Source organism: Martes martes (genome assembly GCF_963455335.1).
Source record: "Martes martes genome assembly, chromosome: 8".
Taxonomy (NCBI): Eukaryota; Metazoa; Chordata; class Mammalia; order Carnivora; family Mustelidae; genus Martes; species Martes martes.
This window is the reverse complement of record NC_137895.1, coordinates 91,220,500-91,240,431: the sequence shown is the minus strand read 5'-3', so window position 1 is coordinate 91,240,431 and position 19,932 is coordinate 91,220,500. Positions and strand designations below refer to the sequence as shown.

General features: G+C 39.3%; 2 protein-coding genes and 1 pseudogene across 3 annotated transcripts in view; 1 reads left to right on the top strand and 2 right to left on the bottom strand.

Moving 5' to 3' along the window:
- The window catches only part of LOC308347502 (olfactory receptor 6C4-like), a gene marked incomplete at both ends in the record, with an annotated part of 188,342 nt that overhangs the window by 48,083 nt on the left and 120,327 nt on the right, over nt 1-19,932 (bottom strand). The window lies entirely within an intron of this gene.
- LOC308348004 (large ribosomal subunit protein eL8-like) lies at nt 587-6,460 on the bottom strand (annotated as a pseudogene). The gene is made up of 2 exons: nt 6,437-6,460; nt 587-1,382 (listed from the first exon to the last, which is right to left on the bottom strand). The product of its transcript is annotated as a large ribosomal subunit protein eL8-like (transcript).
- LOC308347509 (olfactory receptor 6C2-like) lies at nt 7,770-8,644 on the top strand (the record flags this gene model as incomplete). Its single annotated transcript, XM_080810976.1, is given in 2 exon segments — nt 7,770-8,589; nt 8,592-8,644. Coding segments are annotated over 2 exon segments (873 nt in total).

Genomic DNA, 19,932 nt, shown 5'->3' with positions numbered 1-19,932 from the left:
GTTAATATCTCTCCCCATCCCTCTTTTTTTTTTAATAATATCTGCAACCTTGGCATTATACTGGGCAACTCTTCTTAGTGGAAACTGATACTATTCACTCATTTCACAAAAGTAAAAGTGAGCTTCATATCCTTGATGCAGGAAACATACATTTGTTGGGAATAATAAAAAAGCCAGAGAAAGCTATTTAGACACCAAACTAATTGGGTCTTATGGGGATCTTTTTTAAATTTTCTAATGGGAGAAAACATGAAATATTATAACAACTTTAGCCAATATAAATACAATGTAAGCCACATTTGCAATTCAGAATTTTCCAATAGTTCCATTTACAAAAGTGTAAGAAACAAGCAAGATTTTTTAAGGTTATATATTTCTCTATCTCAATATATCCAGCTTATTACCATTTCAGTGTGTATCCATAATAAAATTATTGAGATATTTTATATTAAGCTTTCTTATCAAGTCTTCTAAGTATTATGTGTATTTTAGAGTTGCTGCGTATCTCATCCAAACCAGTCACATTTTTTGTTTTGAAGGATGACTTTTTATCACTCTTATGTACAGGAAATTCAACAGCATCCACTCAGCCCAGTTTGGTGGCCAGTTCTTTAGCCTTTGCCTTTTCCAACTTGGCAATGTGAGCCATGGACTTTTGACCCAGGATGTTTCCTCCCCAGTGACAGTGGATTTCATCCTATCTGTCAGTCATTGGTCCTGATAGCTTCCACCTGCTTAGCCAGAGCTCCTTTGTCTTCTGAGTTAACCTGTATGAAGGTGACAGTGGTGCAGGTCTTCTGTGGACCAGATGCACCAGCCTGGCCTTCCCCTTGATAATATAGTAGGGAACCCCCATCTAATGACACAGGGCAGGCAGGAAGACAACCAGCTCAGTGGGATCCAAGTATGTGCAATCATTACAATCAGAGCCTTCTTGTTTTCCACCAAGGTGGTGACAGTATTAATGCCAGCTTGCAGAGAGGTGACCTCTTACTGGGGACATCTCCTTTGCAGGCAGCTTTCTTCTCAGCCGAGCACATCATCTCTACTTCTTCTCTTGCTTTGTCTCTGTATCTGTGGGCCAGCTTAAGCAGTTGAATTGTTGTTTGGCGGTCCAAGGACTGGGCGAATTAGTTAATCACAGGAGGTACTTTAAGATGTTTATAGAGAATAACCCTTTGCTGCTGCAGTTGGATATAGCAGAGGCATTTGACAAAGCAGGTAAAGTCCCTTTTGGACTAGATGTCCTATCTGATGCCAAAATTCTTGGCCCTTTTCTCAAACAAGGAATGACCACCTCTTGGCCTCCTGTTTCTTCATGACAGTAGGGGCCAGGGCCAACTTCTTTCCATTGTTTTCTTTCCTTTTGGTGTCTTGGATGACTGAAGGAGAGAGTGAGACAAGCCATCCTTTCAGTGTTCAATAACAAATCACATGTGGCTAATCAAAAAGAATGTAATCTTGCCATTTGCAATGATGTGGATAGAACTAGAGGGTATTATGCTAAGCAAAATTTGTCAGTCAGAGAAAGACAAGTACCATATGATTTCAGTCATATGTGGAATTAAGAAACAAAACAGATGAACATAGGGGAAGGGAAGGAAAAATAAAATAAGATGAAAATTGAGAGGGAGGAAAACCATAAGAGACGCTGAACTTTAGGAAACAAACTGAGTGTTGTTGGAGGGGAGGTGGGTGGGGGAGAAGGGATAATTGGATAATGGGCGTTAAGGAGGATACTTGATGAAGTGAGCACTGGGTGTTATATGTAAGTGATAAATCACTAAATTCTACTTCTGAAACTAGTAAAAAAAAAAAAAAGCAAAGTATCCAGGCCACTTGGATGCTTAAAAAAATAATTCATATGTGCCTAATGGCTACTGTATTAGATAGCAGAGACCTAAAACATTGATTGAAGGTAACAAAGGGCTGGATAGACCATGTATTCAATTAAGCATTTCAGAAGAACAATTATGTTGCTCTTGCCCAGACCCTGAGTGATTGTGTAGTTGGCCTTTGGTCTTCTTACCACATTGATAGATATACTGATGTATGTATAAATTGTATTAAGAAGGAGAACATTAACAATATAGAGGAAAATTCTGGAACATATGGTCATTTTCCCCTTCTTCAGAGTGGATATGACCAATCCATTAAAAATATAATTAAATAGATGTTGGCAAAAAGCATCTCATGAAAAGCTCTCTTTTGCCCACGTTCTCTAAAATACATCCTCATCCTTTTCACTAATGTGAAAAATCCACTGTAGAGATTCATTTCTTTATTTATATTTAATATATATGTTTAAATGACTCTGGTTGTGAAAGGGTAAATTCATCAAAATTTGTCATGCAAAACTCTGTGACAGACACTATATTTAGTGCTGGGTATAAAGGAGAATATAAGATGTTTAAATCCTTTCCCAAGTGGCACTTATATTATAGTTAGTTTTAAGGGAGGGGAAGACAGATAATTTTGGAATGTGTTGATTATTAGGAAGAAATTTAAAAAGACTGGTGTATATTAGAATGAACAGATGGGAGGAGTCTCACCAAATTTGGTGGTCAGGGGTCAGTCCTAGAAGTAGATGAAATTTGAATTGAACCCACAGTGACAACATGTATCCAGGAGTGTGCTGACAGGAGAACAATGTAGGCAGATGGCTCAGCATGTGTAGAAGCCAAAGTAGGGCTGCCTTGAGGATCAGACAGAAGGCCAGATAACCAGGATGTGGCAAAGACAGTGGGGATTATGGGAGATGACTAGTAGGCTATGGCATAAGCTTTGTTCTATGGATATTAGGAAGCTATTGTTGAATTTTAAATTAGGGAGGGACATGGACTAATGAATATTTTAAAAAAAGTCCCTCCAGAAGTTCATCTTTGCCTTTGTTTCCTTCGCCTTTGGAGACATATCTTGAAAGAAGTTGCTGTGGCTGATATCAAAGAGGTTACTCCCTATGTTCTCCTCGAGGATTCTGATGGATTCCTGTCTCACGTTGAGGTCTTTTATCCATTTCGAGTTTATCTTTGTGTACGGTGTAAGAGAATGGTCAAGTTTCATTCTTCTACATATAGCTGTCCAGTTTTCCCAGCACCATTTATTGAAGAGACTGTCTTTTTTCCACTGGATATTTTTTCCTGTTTTGTCAAAGATTATTTGACCATAGAGTTGAGGGTCCATATCTGGGCTCTCTACTCTGTTCCACTGGTCCATGTGTCTGTTTTTATGCCAGTACCATGCTGTCTTGGTGATCACAGCTTTGTAGTAAAGCTAGAAATCAGGTAACGTGATGCCACCAGTTTTATTTTTGTTTTTCAACATTTCCTTAGCAATTCGGGGTCTCTTCTGATTCCATAAAAATTTTAGTATTATTTGCTCCAGCTCTTTGAAAAATACTGGTGGAATTTTGATTGGAATGGCATTAAAAGTATAGATTGCTCTGGGCAGTATAGACATTTTAACGATGGACTTCATCAAGATCAAAAGCTTCTGCACAGCAAAAGAAACAGTCATCAAAACAAAGAGGCAACCCACGGAATGGGAGAAGATATTTGCAAATGACAGTACAGATAAAAGGTTGATATCCAGGATCTATAAAGAACTCCTCAAACTCAACACACACAAAACAGATAATCATATTAAAAAATGGGCAGAAGATATGAACAGACACTTCTCCAAGGAAGACATACAAATGGCTACCAGACACATGAAAAAATGTTCATCATCACTAGCCATCAGGGAGATTCAAATCAAAACCACATTGAGATACCACCTTACACCAGTTAGAATGGCCAAAATTAGCAAGACAGGAAACAACGTGTGTTGGAGAGGATGTGGAGAAAGGGGAACCCTCTTACACTGTTGGTGGGAATGCAAACTGGTGCAGCCACTTTGGAGAACAGTGTGGAGATTCCTCAGGAAATTAAAAATAGATCTTCCCTATGACCCTGCAATTGCACTGCTGGGTATTTACGCCAAAGATACAGATGTAGTGAAAAGAAGGGCCATCTGTACCCCAATGTTTATAGCAGCAATGGCCACGGTCGCCAAACTGTGGAAAGAACCAAGATGCCCTTCAACGGATGAATGGATAAGGAAGATGTGGTCCATATACACTATGGAGTATTATGCCTCCATCAGAAAGGACGAATACCCAACTTTTGTAGCAACATGGACAGGACTGGAAGAGATTATGCTGAGTGAAATAAGTCAAACAGAGAAAGTCAAGTATCATATGGTTTCACTTATTGGTGGAGCATAACAAATAATATAGAGGACAAGGGTAGATGGAGAGGAGAAGGGAGTTGAGGGAAATTGGAAGGGGAGGTGAACCATGAGAGACTATGGACTCTGAAAAACAACCTGAGGGTTTTGAAGGGGCGGGGTGGGAGGGTGGGGGAACCAGGTGGTGGGTATTAGGGAGGGCACAGATTGCATGGAGCACTGGGTGTGGTGAAAAAACAATGAATACTGTTACGCTGAAAATAAATAAAAAATTGGAGGAAAAAAAAAAAAAAGTCCCTCCAGCTGCCATGAATGAAAGAGTAGCTGAGAGTGGGAAAGAGGGTAAACAGAGAAATCAGTTCAGAGAGACATGTGGGGTTTATGTCTAAGTATACCGTGCTGGTGAGCTTTTGTTTGATTAGAAATGTATTTCATTGTAAAAAGATGCTGCAGTTGCCCCTTAACACAGATTTGAACTGTGTGGGTCCACTTATGTGGAGATATTTTTTCTTTTTTAATAAACACAGTAGAGTACTGTAATTGTATTTTGTCTTCCTTATGATTTTCTTTAACATTTTTCCCTAGATTACTTTACTGTAAAAGTACAATATATAATACTTACAATATGCAAAATATGTGTCAATTGACAGTTATTTGTAAGGCTTCTTATCGGTAAGTCTTCTGGTCAATAGCAGGTTATCTGTAGTTTAATTTTTGGAAAGACAAAAGTTTTACACAGATTTTTGACTGTGCAGGGTGTTGGTGCTTCTAACCTCTGTTTTTCAAGGGTCACCTCTGTGTGTGTGTGTGTGTGTGTGTGTGTGTGTGTATTTTATTTGCCACAGAGAGAGAGAGAGTACACACAAGCAGGCAGAGAGGCAGGCAGAGGCAGCGAGAGAAGCAGGCTCCCTACCGAGCAAGGAGCCCGATGCGGGACTCGATCCCAGGACCCTGGGATCATGACCTGAGCCGAAGGCAGCTGCTTAACCAACTGAGCCACCCAGGCGTTCCCCCCCCCCTTTTTAAAAATTTCTATGTGTGTGTATTTAGATTTCCCTCTCTTTCAGGTGATAGTGAATAGTAATAGACAGTGTGAAGACTTGTCTTTAAATTTAACATTTTATTTTGAAATTATTTCAAGTTTATAGAAAGCTGGCGTAATTAAGAATAGTACAAAACACATCAGTATTCAATGCACATATTGTTGATATTTTATTCTACTTACTTTATTATTTGCTGTCTGTCTCTCTTCATAACAGTTTTTATGACACATTTGTGGTTAAAATACAGATATCATGGCCCTTAACTACTGTATCCTTACGTACTGCAGTGTGTATGTCTTAATAGAGATTTTTACTTGCAAATCCACAATAATGTTCTTGACTTCAGTGAATTTAACACCAAATCAATAATTTTATTAAATTTGCCCATCCATACTTCAACTTTGTTTCTGACCAGTAATATCCTTAATTGAATTTTTCTCTCTTCTATACAGTACCCAAACTAGGTCAGTCATTGTATTAAATTGTTATGATTCCTTAACCTTCTTTGTTTGGAATATTTCTACAGCCTGTATATTTTGTTATTTTTTTGAGGTGCACATTTTTGAAGAATATAGTTTCCTTCCACTTTCTTTTTCAATAGAACTTCTTCAGTTTGGGTTTCCTTGATGTTTTCTCCTGATTCAATTCAGGTTTTTCATTCTCAGAGTACTATATAGACGGTATGGTTATTTTCAGGGTGACACATATGATCACCAGGTTAAGTTGTCCAATTATGTGGTCATTACTTTTTTTTTTAATAACTAATAAGCAGTCTATATGAATACACTTAAAGAACACACAAGTTTTCTATTCCTCAACTAAAATTTCCCCAATTTTGTATCTCTCGATGGTTTTTTGCCTGATTCGATCTTTGCTGTAATGATTGTCAATGTCTGATTTCCAACTCAAGTTCTTGCTCCACATATGTGGGCTGGTCCTTGGCATTCTACTATGAACAAGAGTTCTCCCTTACTATCAATTTATACTTGATCCATCGCCTGTGTATATGTTTGGACTCATGAATTCTTAGTTTTCAATGCTTGTAATTCATTTCTGTGCTTACTAATTATGGTGCTCAAATTGTCACACATTTTGCCAGTGGGACCTCCTTCAAGCTGGTTTCAGTGGACCTTGTTACAAATCCCATTGTCTGAGGATTTCCTTACTTTTGGCATAGCAAGATGTTGCATGTTCACCTGTACCTATTCTATTTCAGTCCTGGATCAGCCATTTTTTTAACGGGACCTCTGTTCATTCATCTTGGGGCTTTAGGGTGAGCTCAGTGCTATTACATTATCTTTTTAATTAACCATTTTAGTGGGCTAAGAAATACAAGCAAGCATATACATGTATAATACAGTATACAAATATACATGCACTCATAGACATGAGCATATATAAAAATGCATCTATATCTTTATATACATATTTTCAGAATTATGTTGAAACTTCCCATTCTACTCCTATCTTTCCCTAATCCATATTGGTATCTTTCTAATTCCTTATAAAAATCTCTGACCATCAACATGTTCTCATTATTCAGTCCTACAATAAATCTAAAATAGTTTCAGCATAGTTTCATCCATACTCCTAGAAAAAACAAGTGTACTAAAAAGAGTTCAGGATTTGTTCACATTTCTTCCTATCCTCCTTTCAGACCAAGACCGAGAGGATATAGTTAGATAATGTGTTCATCAGAACTTGCACTAGTCCTTTCTTTTCCCCACTGGTATGGTTATGGTATTCATTTGAGATGAAAATTGGTTGATTTTTTTCCAATTCAGCTTTCAGTTGTATGTCCTCCTTCTTGTCATCATTGACTTAAGTTGATTTTGTTTTGAGTATTCGTATTAGAAAGTTTACAAAAGGCAAAACTATATGACAACTAAAAGTGTATGGTGGAAGTGTCATTCCCTAATGGGAAGGAATTAAAGAAATTATATAAGAGCATACCAGAGCACATTTGTGTGTGGTTGATACTAATCTTGAAAAGGGGAAGAAATTAATTATGTGAAAAACAGACAAGGAGAGCTGCTATGTGAAGAGCTAAATGTCTTCTTGAGGTGATCAGAGATTGGCTTCAGAAAATACAAAAAACAATATCTGTACAGTACTTATTATTTCCTTAGTACTATCATAAGCATGTACCTGGATTATCTTATTTAGACCTCATAGTAAATCTAAGATGTAGTATTATCATTACCCCATCTTACAGAGGAGGAAATTGGGAGCAAAGATTGGTTAAATGACTTGTCCAAGGTAGTTCATATAATAGATGAAAAACTGGACAAACTGCGTTTGCTTCATTGTGGTACATTCAGTGGGACTAAGGTCATCACCTCATGAAAGACTTGTTTTCCAGTTATACAAGGCACAGCATGTGACTAGGTTTAATTTTTGTTTATAGTCACTATTCACCCTGTCATATTTTGACATTGCTCCTCAGATCCAATTTCTGTGACTTTTACGTGAAGATTGGGCAGTGGTGTGAAGCCAATGATGAGAAACCATTCAGCAGTAACAACGTTCATCTTACTGGGTTTGACAGATGACCCACAGCTAGAGATTTTTATTTTTATCTTTCTGTTTATCTCATATATGTTAAGTGTAATTGGGAATCTGACCATAATTTCTCTCATCTTGGTGGATTCTCATTTAAAAACAGCTATGTATTTTTTTCTTCAAAATTTCTCTTTTTTAGAAATCTCATTCACAACTGCCTGTGTCCCCCCATACCTGTACGTCATATCAAGTGGGGACAGAACCATCACCATTAAGGCTTGCTTCAGCCAAATTTTTTTTATTGTCCTCTTTGGAGCTACAGAATTTTTTCTTTTGGCTGTGATGTCTTACGACCGCTACGTGGCTATTTGCAAACCCCTGTATTACGTGACCATCATGGACAGCAGAGTCTGCAGGAATCTCATCCTCAGTTGTTGGGTATCTGCCTTATTGATTATCCTTCCACTCCTTGGTTTGAGTCTCCATCTGGAATTCTGTGACTCTGTTATTGACCATTTTTATTGTGATGCTTCTCCATTACTGAAGAATTCATGTTCAGATACTTGGTCTATAGAGCAGCTGGTTATAGTCTGTGCTGTGTTGACCTTCATAATGACCCTTGTGTGTATAGTTCTATCATATGTATACATCATTAGGACAATTCTAAGATTGCCCTCTGTCCAGCAGAGGAAAAAAGCCTTTTCCACCTGTTCTTCCCACATGATTGTAGTTTCCATCACGTATGGCAGCTGCATATTTATGTATGTCAAACCTTCAGCTAAGGATGAAGTAGCCATTAACAAGGCAGTTTCTCTGCTCACTATATCTGTTGCCCCTTTGTTGAACCCTTTCATTTATACCCTGAGAAATAAACAAGTAAAGCAGTCTTTCCATGATACCCTTAAAAGACTTGCATCTCTTTCAGATAAATATTAGATTTTCATATTAGGAGTTTAAATTAAAACAAGAAACAACTTATCCTATATCAATATGAAATCATATATTACAAATGGTATATCAGTTCAGCATATAGGTGGAAACTGAGTGAGGAGAGTTGTGTAGTTCTCAACTTTGAGGAATTTCAGTTCTCAATATAGAGGAAAAATAAAGGAAATTTAGAAGAAAATCTAAGGAAAAATTGTGATGGGCCCAGCATTATGCGGATAGATACTTCTAACTTTTCTGGAACTTCTGCGTCTTCCTAATCTATATTTCAGTCAACTCTTTTTAGTCTTGTCAGGTATACATTAGTCATTAGTCTTGTGTGTTGAATCTATTCTATTCATGTCACTGATTTCCCCTCCTTGCAACACTAACTCTTTCAAAGTATTTTCTCTTTTCAAGAGGATAAGAATTCTGGTTTTTAGGAAAAATAAGCTCCCTCCACCTTCAACTCTGCTTTGTTAATGCTGCCTCATGATAATCATGTGGATTTGAAGAAAATTCTAATAGTCATCCTTGCCTTTTCTAATCAGAACTTATTAAAACATGTACGAAAAATCATTACATAAACAAAGGTATAACCAAATGGTCTTTTTAAAAAAGATTTTATCTATTTATTTAGACAGACATTTGTTGAACCCCTGAGAAATAAACAAGTAAAGCAGTCTTTTTGTGACATCATGAAAAGATTGGTATTTCATTTATAGAAATAGTAGAACAGTATACTGGGAATTCAAATTAAAAGGTATATTAACAGAATATGGGTGGAAATTGAAGCCACTGAAAATGGCAAGTTTTGGCAGGCATTAAAGAAAGTTTGGAAGAACATCTAATAAAAAATGCTGAAGGACCCAGTATTATGAAATGGGCATTTCTTTATTCCTCTGCAACTGGTTATATCTCCTCATAATCTGAAATTCAGTCAGCTCTACTTAAGTTGTCTCTAATGTTCATTAGTCATTAGTTTTTCATGTCAAAACTGTTCTGGACATGTTACTGCTTTCCCCTCCTTGCAATGCAATCTGTTTTGAAGTGTCTTCCCTTCTCAAGGGGATAGCTACACTGATTTTCAGGATGTAAATCAGTCTTCATTTTGGGCTTGTCAATTGTGTCTCAAAATAAACAATATGTGATTTCTTCCTTTTCATTCATAATTTTATTAATTTGGATCCTCTCTATTGTCTTTTGGATTAGTTTGGCCAGTGGTTTATCGATCTTATTGATTCTTTCAAGAAAACCAGCTTCTAGTTTTGTTGATGCATTCTACTGCGTCTCTAGTTTCTATCTCATTGATCTCTGCTCTAATCTTCATTATTTCCCTTCTCGTGTGTGGAGTTGGCTTAATTTGTTGTTGATTTTCCAGTTCTTTAAGGTGTAAAGAGAGCTGGTGTATTCTGGATTTTTCCATTTTTTTTTTGAGGGAGACTTGGATGACTATGTATTTCCCCCTTAGGACTGCCTTTGCTGTATCCCATAGGTTTTGGACCAAAGTGTCTTCATCCTCATTGGTTTCCATGAATTGCTTAAGTTCTTCTTTGATTCCTTCGTTGATCCAAACATTCTTAAGCAAGGTGGTCTTTAGCTTCCAGGTGTTTGAATTCCTTCCAAATTTTTTCTTGTGGTTGAGTTCCACTTTCAAAGCATTGTGGTCTGAGAATATTCAGGGAATAATCTCAATCTTTTGGAATCGGCTGAGTCCTGTTTTGTGACCCAGTATGTGGTCTATTCTGGAGAAAGTTCCATGTGTGCTCAAGAAGAATGAGTATTCTGTTGTTTTAGGGTGGAATGTTCTGTATATATTTATGAGGTCCATGTGATCCAATGTGTCATTCAATGCTCTTGTTTATTTATAGATTTTCTGCTTGGATGATCTGTCCATTACTGAGAGTGGTGTGTTAAGATCCCCTACTATTGGAGCACCTGGATGGATCAGTGGGTTAAAGCCTTTGTCTTCAGCTCAGGTCATGATCCCAGGGTCTTGGGATCAAGCCCCACATTGGGCTCTCTGCTAGGCAGGGAGCCTGCTTCCCTTCCTCTCTCTCTGCCTACTTGTGATCTCTCTCCCTCAAATAAATAAATAAAATCTTAAAAAAAAAAAGATCCCCTACTATTAATGTATTCACATCAATATGACTCTTTATCTTGATTAACAGTTGTCTTATGTAGTTGGCTGCTCCCGTATTGGGGGGCATAAATATTTACAATTGTTAGATCTTCTTGGTGGATAGACCCTTTAAGAATGATGTAGTGTCCTTCTGTATCTCTGACTACAGTCTTTAGTTTAAAATCTAATTTATCTGATATGAGAATCACTACCCCAGCTTTCTTTTGAGGCCCATTGGCATGAAAGATGCTTCTCCATCCCTTCACTTTCGGTCTGGATGTATCCTTAGGTTCAAAATGGGTCTCTTGTAGACAATATATGGATAGGTACTGTCATTTTATTCAGTCTGCAACCTCGTGGTGTTTTATGGGAGCATTTAGGCCGTTCACACTGAGAGTGATTATTGAGAGATATGTTTTTATTGTGTTACCTGTGAAGTCCTTCTTTCTATAGATTGTCTCCATAAATTTCTGTTCTATGACACTCTTGGGTTCTTTCTTCTTTTATAGAACCCCCCTTAATATTTCTTGTAGTGTGGCTTGGTGGTCACATATCCTTTTTTTTTTTAAGATTTTATTCATTTATTTGACAGAGAGAACACAAGTAGGCAGAGAGGCAGGCAGAGAGAGAGAGGAGGAAGCAGGCTCCCCGCTGAGCAGAAAGCCCAATGCGGGGCTTGATCCCAGGACCCTGGGATCATGACCTGAGCCAAAGGCAGTGGTTTTAACCCACTGAGACACGAAGGGACCCCTGGTCACATATTCTTTTAAACCTTGCTGGTCTTGGAAGCTCTTTATCTCTCCATCCACTTTAAATGTCAGCCATTCTGGATAAAGTATTCTTGGCTGTATGTTCTTTTCATTTAGTGCCCTGAATATGTCTTGCCAGCCCCTTCTGGCTTGCCAGGTTTCTGTGGACAGGTCTGACATTATTCTGATGGGCCTTCCTCTGTAAGTAAGGAATCTCTTCCTCTAGCTACTTTCAAGAGCTCCTGTCTAAAATTATGATTCATCAGTTTCACAATCAGGTGTCTCGAGGTCTTCCTAGATTCTATGATCTTGGGGGAAGATCTTTCTGCCTCTAGGACATGAACACTGGTTCCATTCCCCAGACTGGGAAAATTTTCATGGAGAATTTGTTCAACTATATCCTCTAGTCTACTTTCTTTCTTCTCGTCCTCAAGGATTCCAATAATTCTGACTTTGGAACATTTCATGGCATCATTTATTTCCCTAATTCTGTTTTCATGGCTTCTAAGCTGTTTGTTCCAGTCCTCCTCCTGACCCTTTCACCCCCAAACTACTAGAACTCATACAGCAGTTCAGTAATGTGGCAGGATACAAAATCCATGTACAGAAATCAGTTGCTTTCTTACACATTAACAATGAAACACAGAAAGGGAAATTAGAGAATTGATTCCATTTACTATAGCACCAAGAACCATAAGATACCTGGAGTAAACCTAGCCAAAGAGGTAAAGGATCTGTACTCAAGGAACTACAGAACACTCATGAAATGAACTGAAATATGGAAGATCATTCCATGCTCATGGATCAGAAGAATAAACTTTGTTAAATGTCTATACTGCTTAGAGCAATCTATACTTTTAATGCCATTCCGATCAAAATTCCACCAGTATTTTTCAAAGAGATGGAGCAAATAATCCTAAAATTTGTATGGAATCAGAAGAGACCCCGAATTGCTAAGGAAATGTTGAAAAACAAAAATAAAACTGGTGGCATCACGTTACCTGATTTCAAGCTTTACTACAAAGCTGTGATCACCAAGACAGCATGGTACTGGCATAAAAACAGACACAAGGACCAGTGGAACAGAGTAGAGAGCCCAGATATGGACCCTCAACTCTATGGTCAAATAATCTTTGACAAAACAGGAAAAAATATCCAGTGGAAAAAAGACAGTCTCTTCAATAAATGGTGCTGGGAAAACTGGACAGCTATATGTAGAAGAATGAAACTTGACCATTCTCTTACACCGTACACAAAGATAAACTCGAAATGGATAAAAGACCTCAACGTGAGACAGGAATCCATCAGAATCCTCGAGGAGAACATAGGGAGTAACCTCTTTGATATCAGCCACAGCAACTTCTTTCAAGATATGTCTCCAAAGGCGAAGGAAACAAAGGCAAAGATGAACTTCTGGGACTTCATCAAGATCAAAAGCTTCTGCACAGCAAAAGAAACAGTCATCAAAACAAAGAGGCAACCCACGGAATGGGAGAAGATATTTGCAAATGACAGTACAGATAAAAGGTTGATATCCAGGATCTATAAAGAACTCCTCAAACTCAACACACACAAAACAGATAATCATATTAAAAAATGGGCAGAAGATATGAACAGACACTTCTCCAAGGAAGACATACAAATGGCTACCAGACACATGAAAAAATGTTCATCATCACTAGCCATCAGGGAGATTCAAATCAAAACCACATTGAGATACCACCTTACACCAGTTAGAATGGCCAAAATTAGCAAGACAGGAAACAACGTGTGTTGGAGAGGATGTGGAGAAAGGGGAACCCTCTTACACTGTTGGTGGGAATGCAAACTGGTGCAGCCACTTTGGAGAACAGTGTGGAGATTCCTCAGGAAATTAAAAATAGATCTTCCCTATGACCCTGCAATTGCACTGCTGGGTATTTACGCCAAAGATACAGATGTAGTGAAAAGAAGGGCCATCTGTACCCCAATGTTTATAGCAGCAATGGCCACGGTCGCCAAACTGTGGAAAGAACCAAGATGCCCTTCAACGGATGAATGGATAAGGAAGATGTGGTCCATATACACTATGGAGTATTATGCCTCCATCAGAAAGGACGAATACCCAACTTTTGTAGCAACATGGACAGGACTGGAAGAGATTATGCTGAGTGAAATAAGTCAAACAGAGAAAGTCAAGTATCATATGGTTTCACTTATTGGTGGAGCATAACAAATAATATAGAGGACAAGGGTAGATGGAGAGGAGAAGGGAGTTGAGGGAAATTGGAAGGGGAGGTGAACCATGAGAGACTATGGACTCTGAAAAACAACCTGAGGGTTTTGAAGGGGCGGGGTGGGAGGGTGGGGGAACCAGGTGGTGGGTATTAGGGAGGGCACAGATTGCATGGAGCACTGGGTGTGGTGAAAAAACAATGAATACTGTTACGCTGAAAATAAATAAAAAATTAAAAAAAAAAAAAGAAAAACAAAACTGGAGGCATCATGTTGGCTGATTTCAAGCTTTACTACAAAGCTGTGATCACCAAAACAGCATGGTACTGGCACAAAAACAGACACATAGACCAGTGGAACCAAGTAGAGAGCCCAGATATGGACCCTCAACTTTATGGTCAAATAATAAAGCAGGAAAAAATATGCAGCGGAAAAAAGAACATTTCTTCAATAAATGGTGCTGGGAAAACTGGATAGCTATGTGTAGAAGAATGAAAGTTGACCATTCTCTTATACCATACACAAAGATAAACTTGAAATGGATAAAAGACCTCAATGTGAGGCTGGAATCCATCAGAATCCTAGAGGAGAACCTAGGCAGTAACCTCTTTGACTTTGGCCACAGCAACTTCTTTCAAGATATGTCTCCAAAGGCAAAGGAAACAAAAGCAAAAATGAACTTTTGGGACTTCATCAAGATCAAATGCTTCTGCACAGCAAAGGAAATAGTCAGCAAAACAAAGAGGCAACCCACAGAATGGGAGAAGACTTTCGCAAATGAGAGTATAAAGGAGTGATACCCAAGATCTATAAAGAACTTCTCAAACTCAACAAACACAAAATAGATAATCACATAAAAAATGGGCAGAAGACATGAACAGACACTTCTCCAAAGAAGACATACGAATGGCCAACAGACACATGAAAAAATGTTCATCATCACTAGCCATCAGGGAGATTCAAATCAAAACCACATTGAGATACCATCTTACAGCAGTTAGAATGGCCAAAATTAACAAGACAGTAAACAACAAGTGTTGGAAAGAATGTGGAGAAAGGGGAACCCTCTTACGCTGTTGGTGGGAATGTAAGTTGGTGCAGGTACTTTGGAAAACAGTGTGGAGATTCCTTAAGAAATTAAAAATAGAACTTCCCTATGACCCTGCAATTGCCCTATTGGGCAATGTAGTGAATGTAGTGAATGTAGTGAAAAGAAGGGCCATGTGTAGCTCAATATCCATAGAAGCAATGGCCACAGCTGCCAAACTGTGGAAAGAACCAAGATGCCCTTCAATGGACGAATGGAGAGAGAAGATATGGTCCATATATACAAAGGTGTATTACACCTCCATCAAAAAGGATGAATGCCCAACTTTTGTTTTAACATGGACAGGACTAGAAGAGATGATGCTGAGTGAAATAAGTTAAGCAGAGAGAGTGAATTATCATATGGCTTTGGTTTCTTGTGGAGCATAAGGAATAACATGGAGGACATGGGGAGATGGAGAGGAGAAGGGAGTTGGGGGAAATTGAAAGGGGAGATGAACCATGAGAGACTGTGGACTCTGAGAAACAAACAGGGTTTTGGAGGGGGGGTGGTGGGAGGTTGGATGAGCCTGGTGATGGGTATTAAAGAGGGCACGTATTGCATGGAGGTCTTGGTGTGGTGCATAAACAATGAATTTTGGAACACTGAAAAGAAATTTAAAAAAATAAAAATAATAAACAGTATGTGAATGTGTATGAAATTAGGAATATAATTATATTCCCTTTCCTTTTCTATGTGAACATATTAAAGATGATGACTAAACAACTGACATAACCCCAACAATACAAAGAAGTGTAATTTTCTAGTTGTTAGAGTTTATTGGTAGATCTCTACCTCTACCATTAATTGTTCCAAGAACTTCCAGAAGCTAGGTACAACACCAAAAGTATTGGCTTAAAGTATCAGATTTCTGGCGAACTAATGAGGGTCAGAGGACAAAGACTCTGCAAATGGTAGAACTTTTGAAGATTGAACTGATTTTATGTAGTTAATTTTGCCCATAGAGGCATTTTCAGATTCATGGCTATTGTAGATTACATTATTTGTGGTGGATCAATGTCATTTTCTCCATTACAAGATATAAATTCTTTCCTCTCCCTTTTAATTTGGTTGGGTCAATAACTTGCTTTTGATCATGAGAATGTGGTATAACTGAAGTTGGATGACTTAGAGAGATGAGAAGATTTGCAACTTCCATCTTTTTTGGGAACACATGCCCTGGGGGGATCCAGGTGCCATGTGAATACCTTGATATTGCCAGGAAGCATAAGTAACCCCATGGAGAGACCCTAGAGAGATGCCTCGTCAGCCCATCTCTCCCAGCCATTCCAGCTGTGGCATCAGACACATGACTAAAGAAGCCATCTTGGATAAACAGTCCATGCCAGCCTTCTTATCAATCCAATGCCAGTTAATATCTGATTACAACTAAATGACAGAACCAAGTGAGAATCACCAACTTGATCTCAGTCAACCTCTAGAATCATGAACAATAATAAATTTATGTTTTAAGATGCTAAGATTTGGGGTGACTTGTTACATAGCACTTTTTAACTGAAATAGGATACAGGAAAAGGTTTACCCTTTTATTTTTTATTAAAATTTTTTTTGTTTGAGTGTATCTGATACAACATTATATTAATTTTAAGTGTACAATGTAGTGATTCAGCATGTCTGAATGTTATGCTATGCTTACCACAAGTGTAGCTACTTTTTCTTCATTACTGTCTCTCCATTGTCTGGAGCTCTATCCTCTGTTTTCAGGAATTATGAGTGTTCTAAGTCTTTGGAAGTTTTATATCATCAGTAGGTATAGGGTGAAGCCTAAGCACATTCCAGGCCACCACTGAATGAAAGACCGTTTACTGTCAGTGAAGGATTTTTCTTTCTTGACCTCAGCTGCTTTAAATAAAAAGGCCAAGAATGTTGGGAAACTTTGAGGAAGAGGAGACATAGACATCTTTATAGATTTGCTTGATACAAGGAGCCAAGTTTCACCCTACCCAATTCTTTGGGGAAGGAAGCATTGGGTGAAGGTTGGCAAAACATTCTCAGTGATGTGGGGAAAAGCCATAATGGCATGTGTAGGGGGAAAAAGAAAGAATCCCTGATCTCCAGGGCTTTCCTGACACTGAGAGATGTGTAGAGGAGGAGGTGGCACTGACCCTGGGGAGAAAAGCCAAAGAAAAGAAAGACTCTATGCCTGTCTGGCCATCTCCATGCTCCCTGGGTATGCTTTCCCATCTCCTGTTCTTTCTGAGTTCCCATCTGGGGATGCCATGACTTTCTGGCAACTGTTCTAAACCGTAATGCACAAGTGCTAAAACACCTTGGTCTGTTTTAGAGAAAAAGAGTGCCTGAATTCAACTGATAAAATTAAGGCAATACTCACAGTGAAAGGAAAGGTTAAAGTGAATTTACAAATGAAGCCCCTTGCCAATTCAGTGTATACTCATTAAAACATTCATTATTGGGGGAGTCAAGATGGCGGAGAAGTAGCAGGCTGAGATGACATCGGGTAGCAGGAGATCAGCTAGATAGCTTATCTAACCATTGTGAATACCTACAAATCCAACGGGAAATTGAAGAGAAGAAGAGCAACAATTCCAGAAACAGAAAATCGATCACTTTCTGAAAGGTAGGACCTGCGGAGAAGTGAATCCAAAGCGACGGGAAGACAGACCGTGGGGGGAGGGGCCGGCTCCCGGCAAGCGGCGGAGCAACGGAGCACAACATCAGGACTTTTAAAAGTCTGCTCCACAGAGGGACATCGCTCCAGAGGCTAAACCGGGGGAAAACCCAGGCGGGGTCAGTGTAACCCCAGGTCCCGCGGGGTCACAGAAGGACTGGGGGTGTCTGAGTGTCACAGAGCTCCCAGGTATTAGAGCGGGGAAGCCAGCTACAGTGACAAAGCGGAGGAGTGAGCTCTCAGCCCGGGGTTACCTTGTGCCAGTTGCAGGCTGGGTGGGCTCAGAGTGCAGCCGGAGGCCACGGAGACGGAAGTGACCGGGCACTTTTCTCCAGGTTCCAGCAATTGACTGGTTTCCTCAAGGCACGACCGAAGGCCAGGGAGGCGGGGCGGTTGGGCGCTTTTCTCTGAGGGCACACTGAAGAGCGGGACCCCAAGTTCTCGGCTCCTCCGGGCCAGAGATTGGGAGGCCGCCATCTTCATACCCGTCCTCCGGAACTCTACGGAAAGCACTTAGGGAACAAAAGCTCCCGAAAGCAAACCTGAGCGGATTACTTAGCCGGGCCCCTGGCAAGGGCGGTGCAATTCCGCCTGCAGCAAAGACACTTGAGAATCACTACAACAGGCCCCTCCCTCAGAAGATCAACAAGAAACCCAGCCAAAACCAACTTCAGTCTCCAAGAACAGCGGAATTCCACAGCAGGAGAAAGCAAATCTTATCTGGACAAAATGACAAGGCGGAAAAACTCACCTCAAAAAAAAGAACAAGAGGCCGTACCGAAGGCTGGAGACCTAATCAATACGGACATTGGTAACATGACAGATCTAGAGTTCAGAATGACAATTCTCAAGGTTCTAGCCGGGCTCGAGAAAGGCATCGAAGATACTAGAGAAACCCTCTCTGGAGAGATAAAAGCCCTTTCTGGAGAAATAAGAGAACTAAAATCTAACCAAGTTGAAATAAAAAAAGCTATTAACGAGGTGCAATCAAAAATGGAAGCTCTCACTGCTAGGATAAATGAGGCAGAAGAAAGAATTAGTGACATAGAAGACCAAATGACAGAGAATAAAGAAGCTGAGCAAAAGAGAGACAAACAAATACTGGACCACAAGGAGAGGATTCGAGAGATAAGCGACACCATAAGACGACACAACATTAGAATAATTGGGATTCCAGAAGAAGAAGAAGAGAGAGAGGGGAGCAGAAGGTATATTGGAGAGAATTATTGGAGAGAATTTCCCTAATATGGCAAAGAAAACAAACATCAAAATCCAGGAGATGCTAAGAACGCCCCTATATCAATAAAAATAGGTCCACACCTCGTCACCTGATAGTAAAATTTACAAGTCTTAGCGACAAAGAGAAAATCCTGAAAGCAGCCCGGGAAAAGAAGTCTGTAACATACAAGGGTAAAAACATTAGATTGGCAGCGGACCTATCCACAGAGACCTGGCAGGCCAGAAAGAACTGGCATGACATATTCAGAGCACTAAAGGAGAAAAACATGCAGCCAAGAATACTATATCCGGCTAGGCTATCATTGAAAATAGAAGGAGAGATAAAGAGCTTCCAGGACAAACAAAAGCTGAAAGAATTTGCAAACACCAAACCAGCTCTACAGGAAATATTGAAAGGGGTCTTCTAAGCAAAGAGAGATCCTAAAAGTAGTAGATCAGAAAGAAACAGAGACAATATACAGTAACAGTCACCTTACAGGCAATACAATGGCACTAAATTCATATCTCTCAATAGTTACCCTGAATGTTAATGGGCTAAATGCCCCAATCAAAAGACACAGGGTATCAGAATGGATAAAAAACCAAAACCCATCAATATGCTGCCTACAAGAAACTCATTTTAGACCCGAAGACACCTCCAGATTTCAAGTGAGGGGGTGGAAAACAATGTACCATGCTAATGGATATCAGAAGAAAGCTGGGGTGGCAATCCTTATATCAGATCAATTAGATTTTAAGGCAAAGACTATAATAAGAGATGAGGAAGGACACTATATCATACTCAAAGGGTCTGTCCCACAAGAAGACCTAACAATCTTAAATATCTATGCCCCTAACATGGGAGCAGCCAACTATATAAACCCATTAATAACAAAATCAAAGAAATACATCGACAGTAGTGCAATAATAGCAGGGGACTTTAACACTCCCCTCACTGAAATGGACAGATCATCTAAGCAAAAGATCAACAAGGAAATCAAGGCCTTAAATGACACACTGGACCAGATGGACATCACAGATATCTTCAGAACATTCCATCCCAAAGCAACAGAATATACATTCTTCTCTAGTGCACATGGAACATTCTCCAGAATAGTCCACATCCTGGGTCATAAATCAGGTCTCAACTGGTATCAAAAGATTGGGATCATTCCCTGCATATTTACAGAACACAA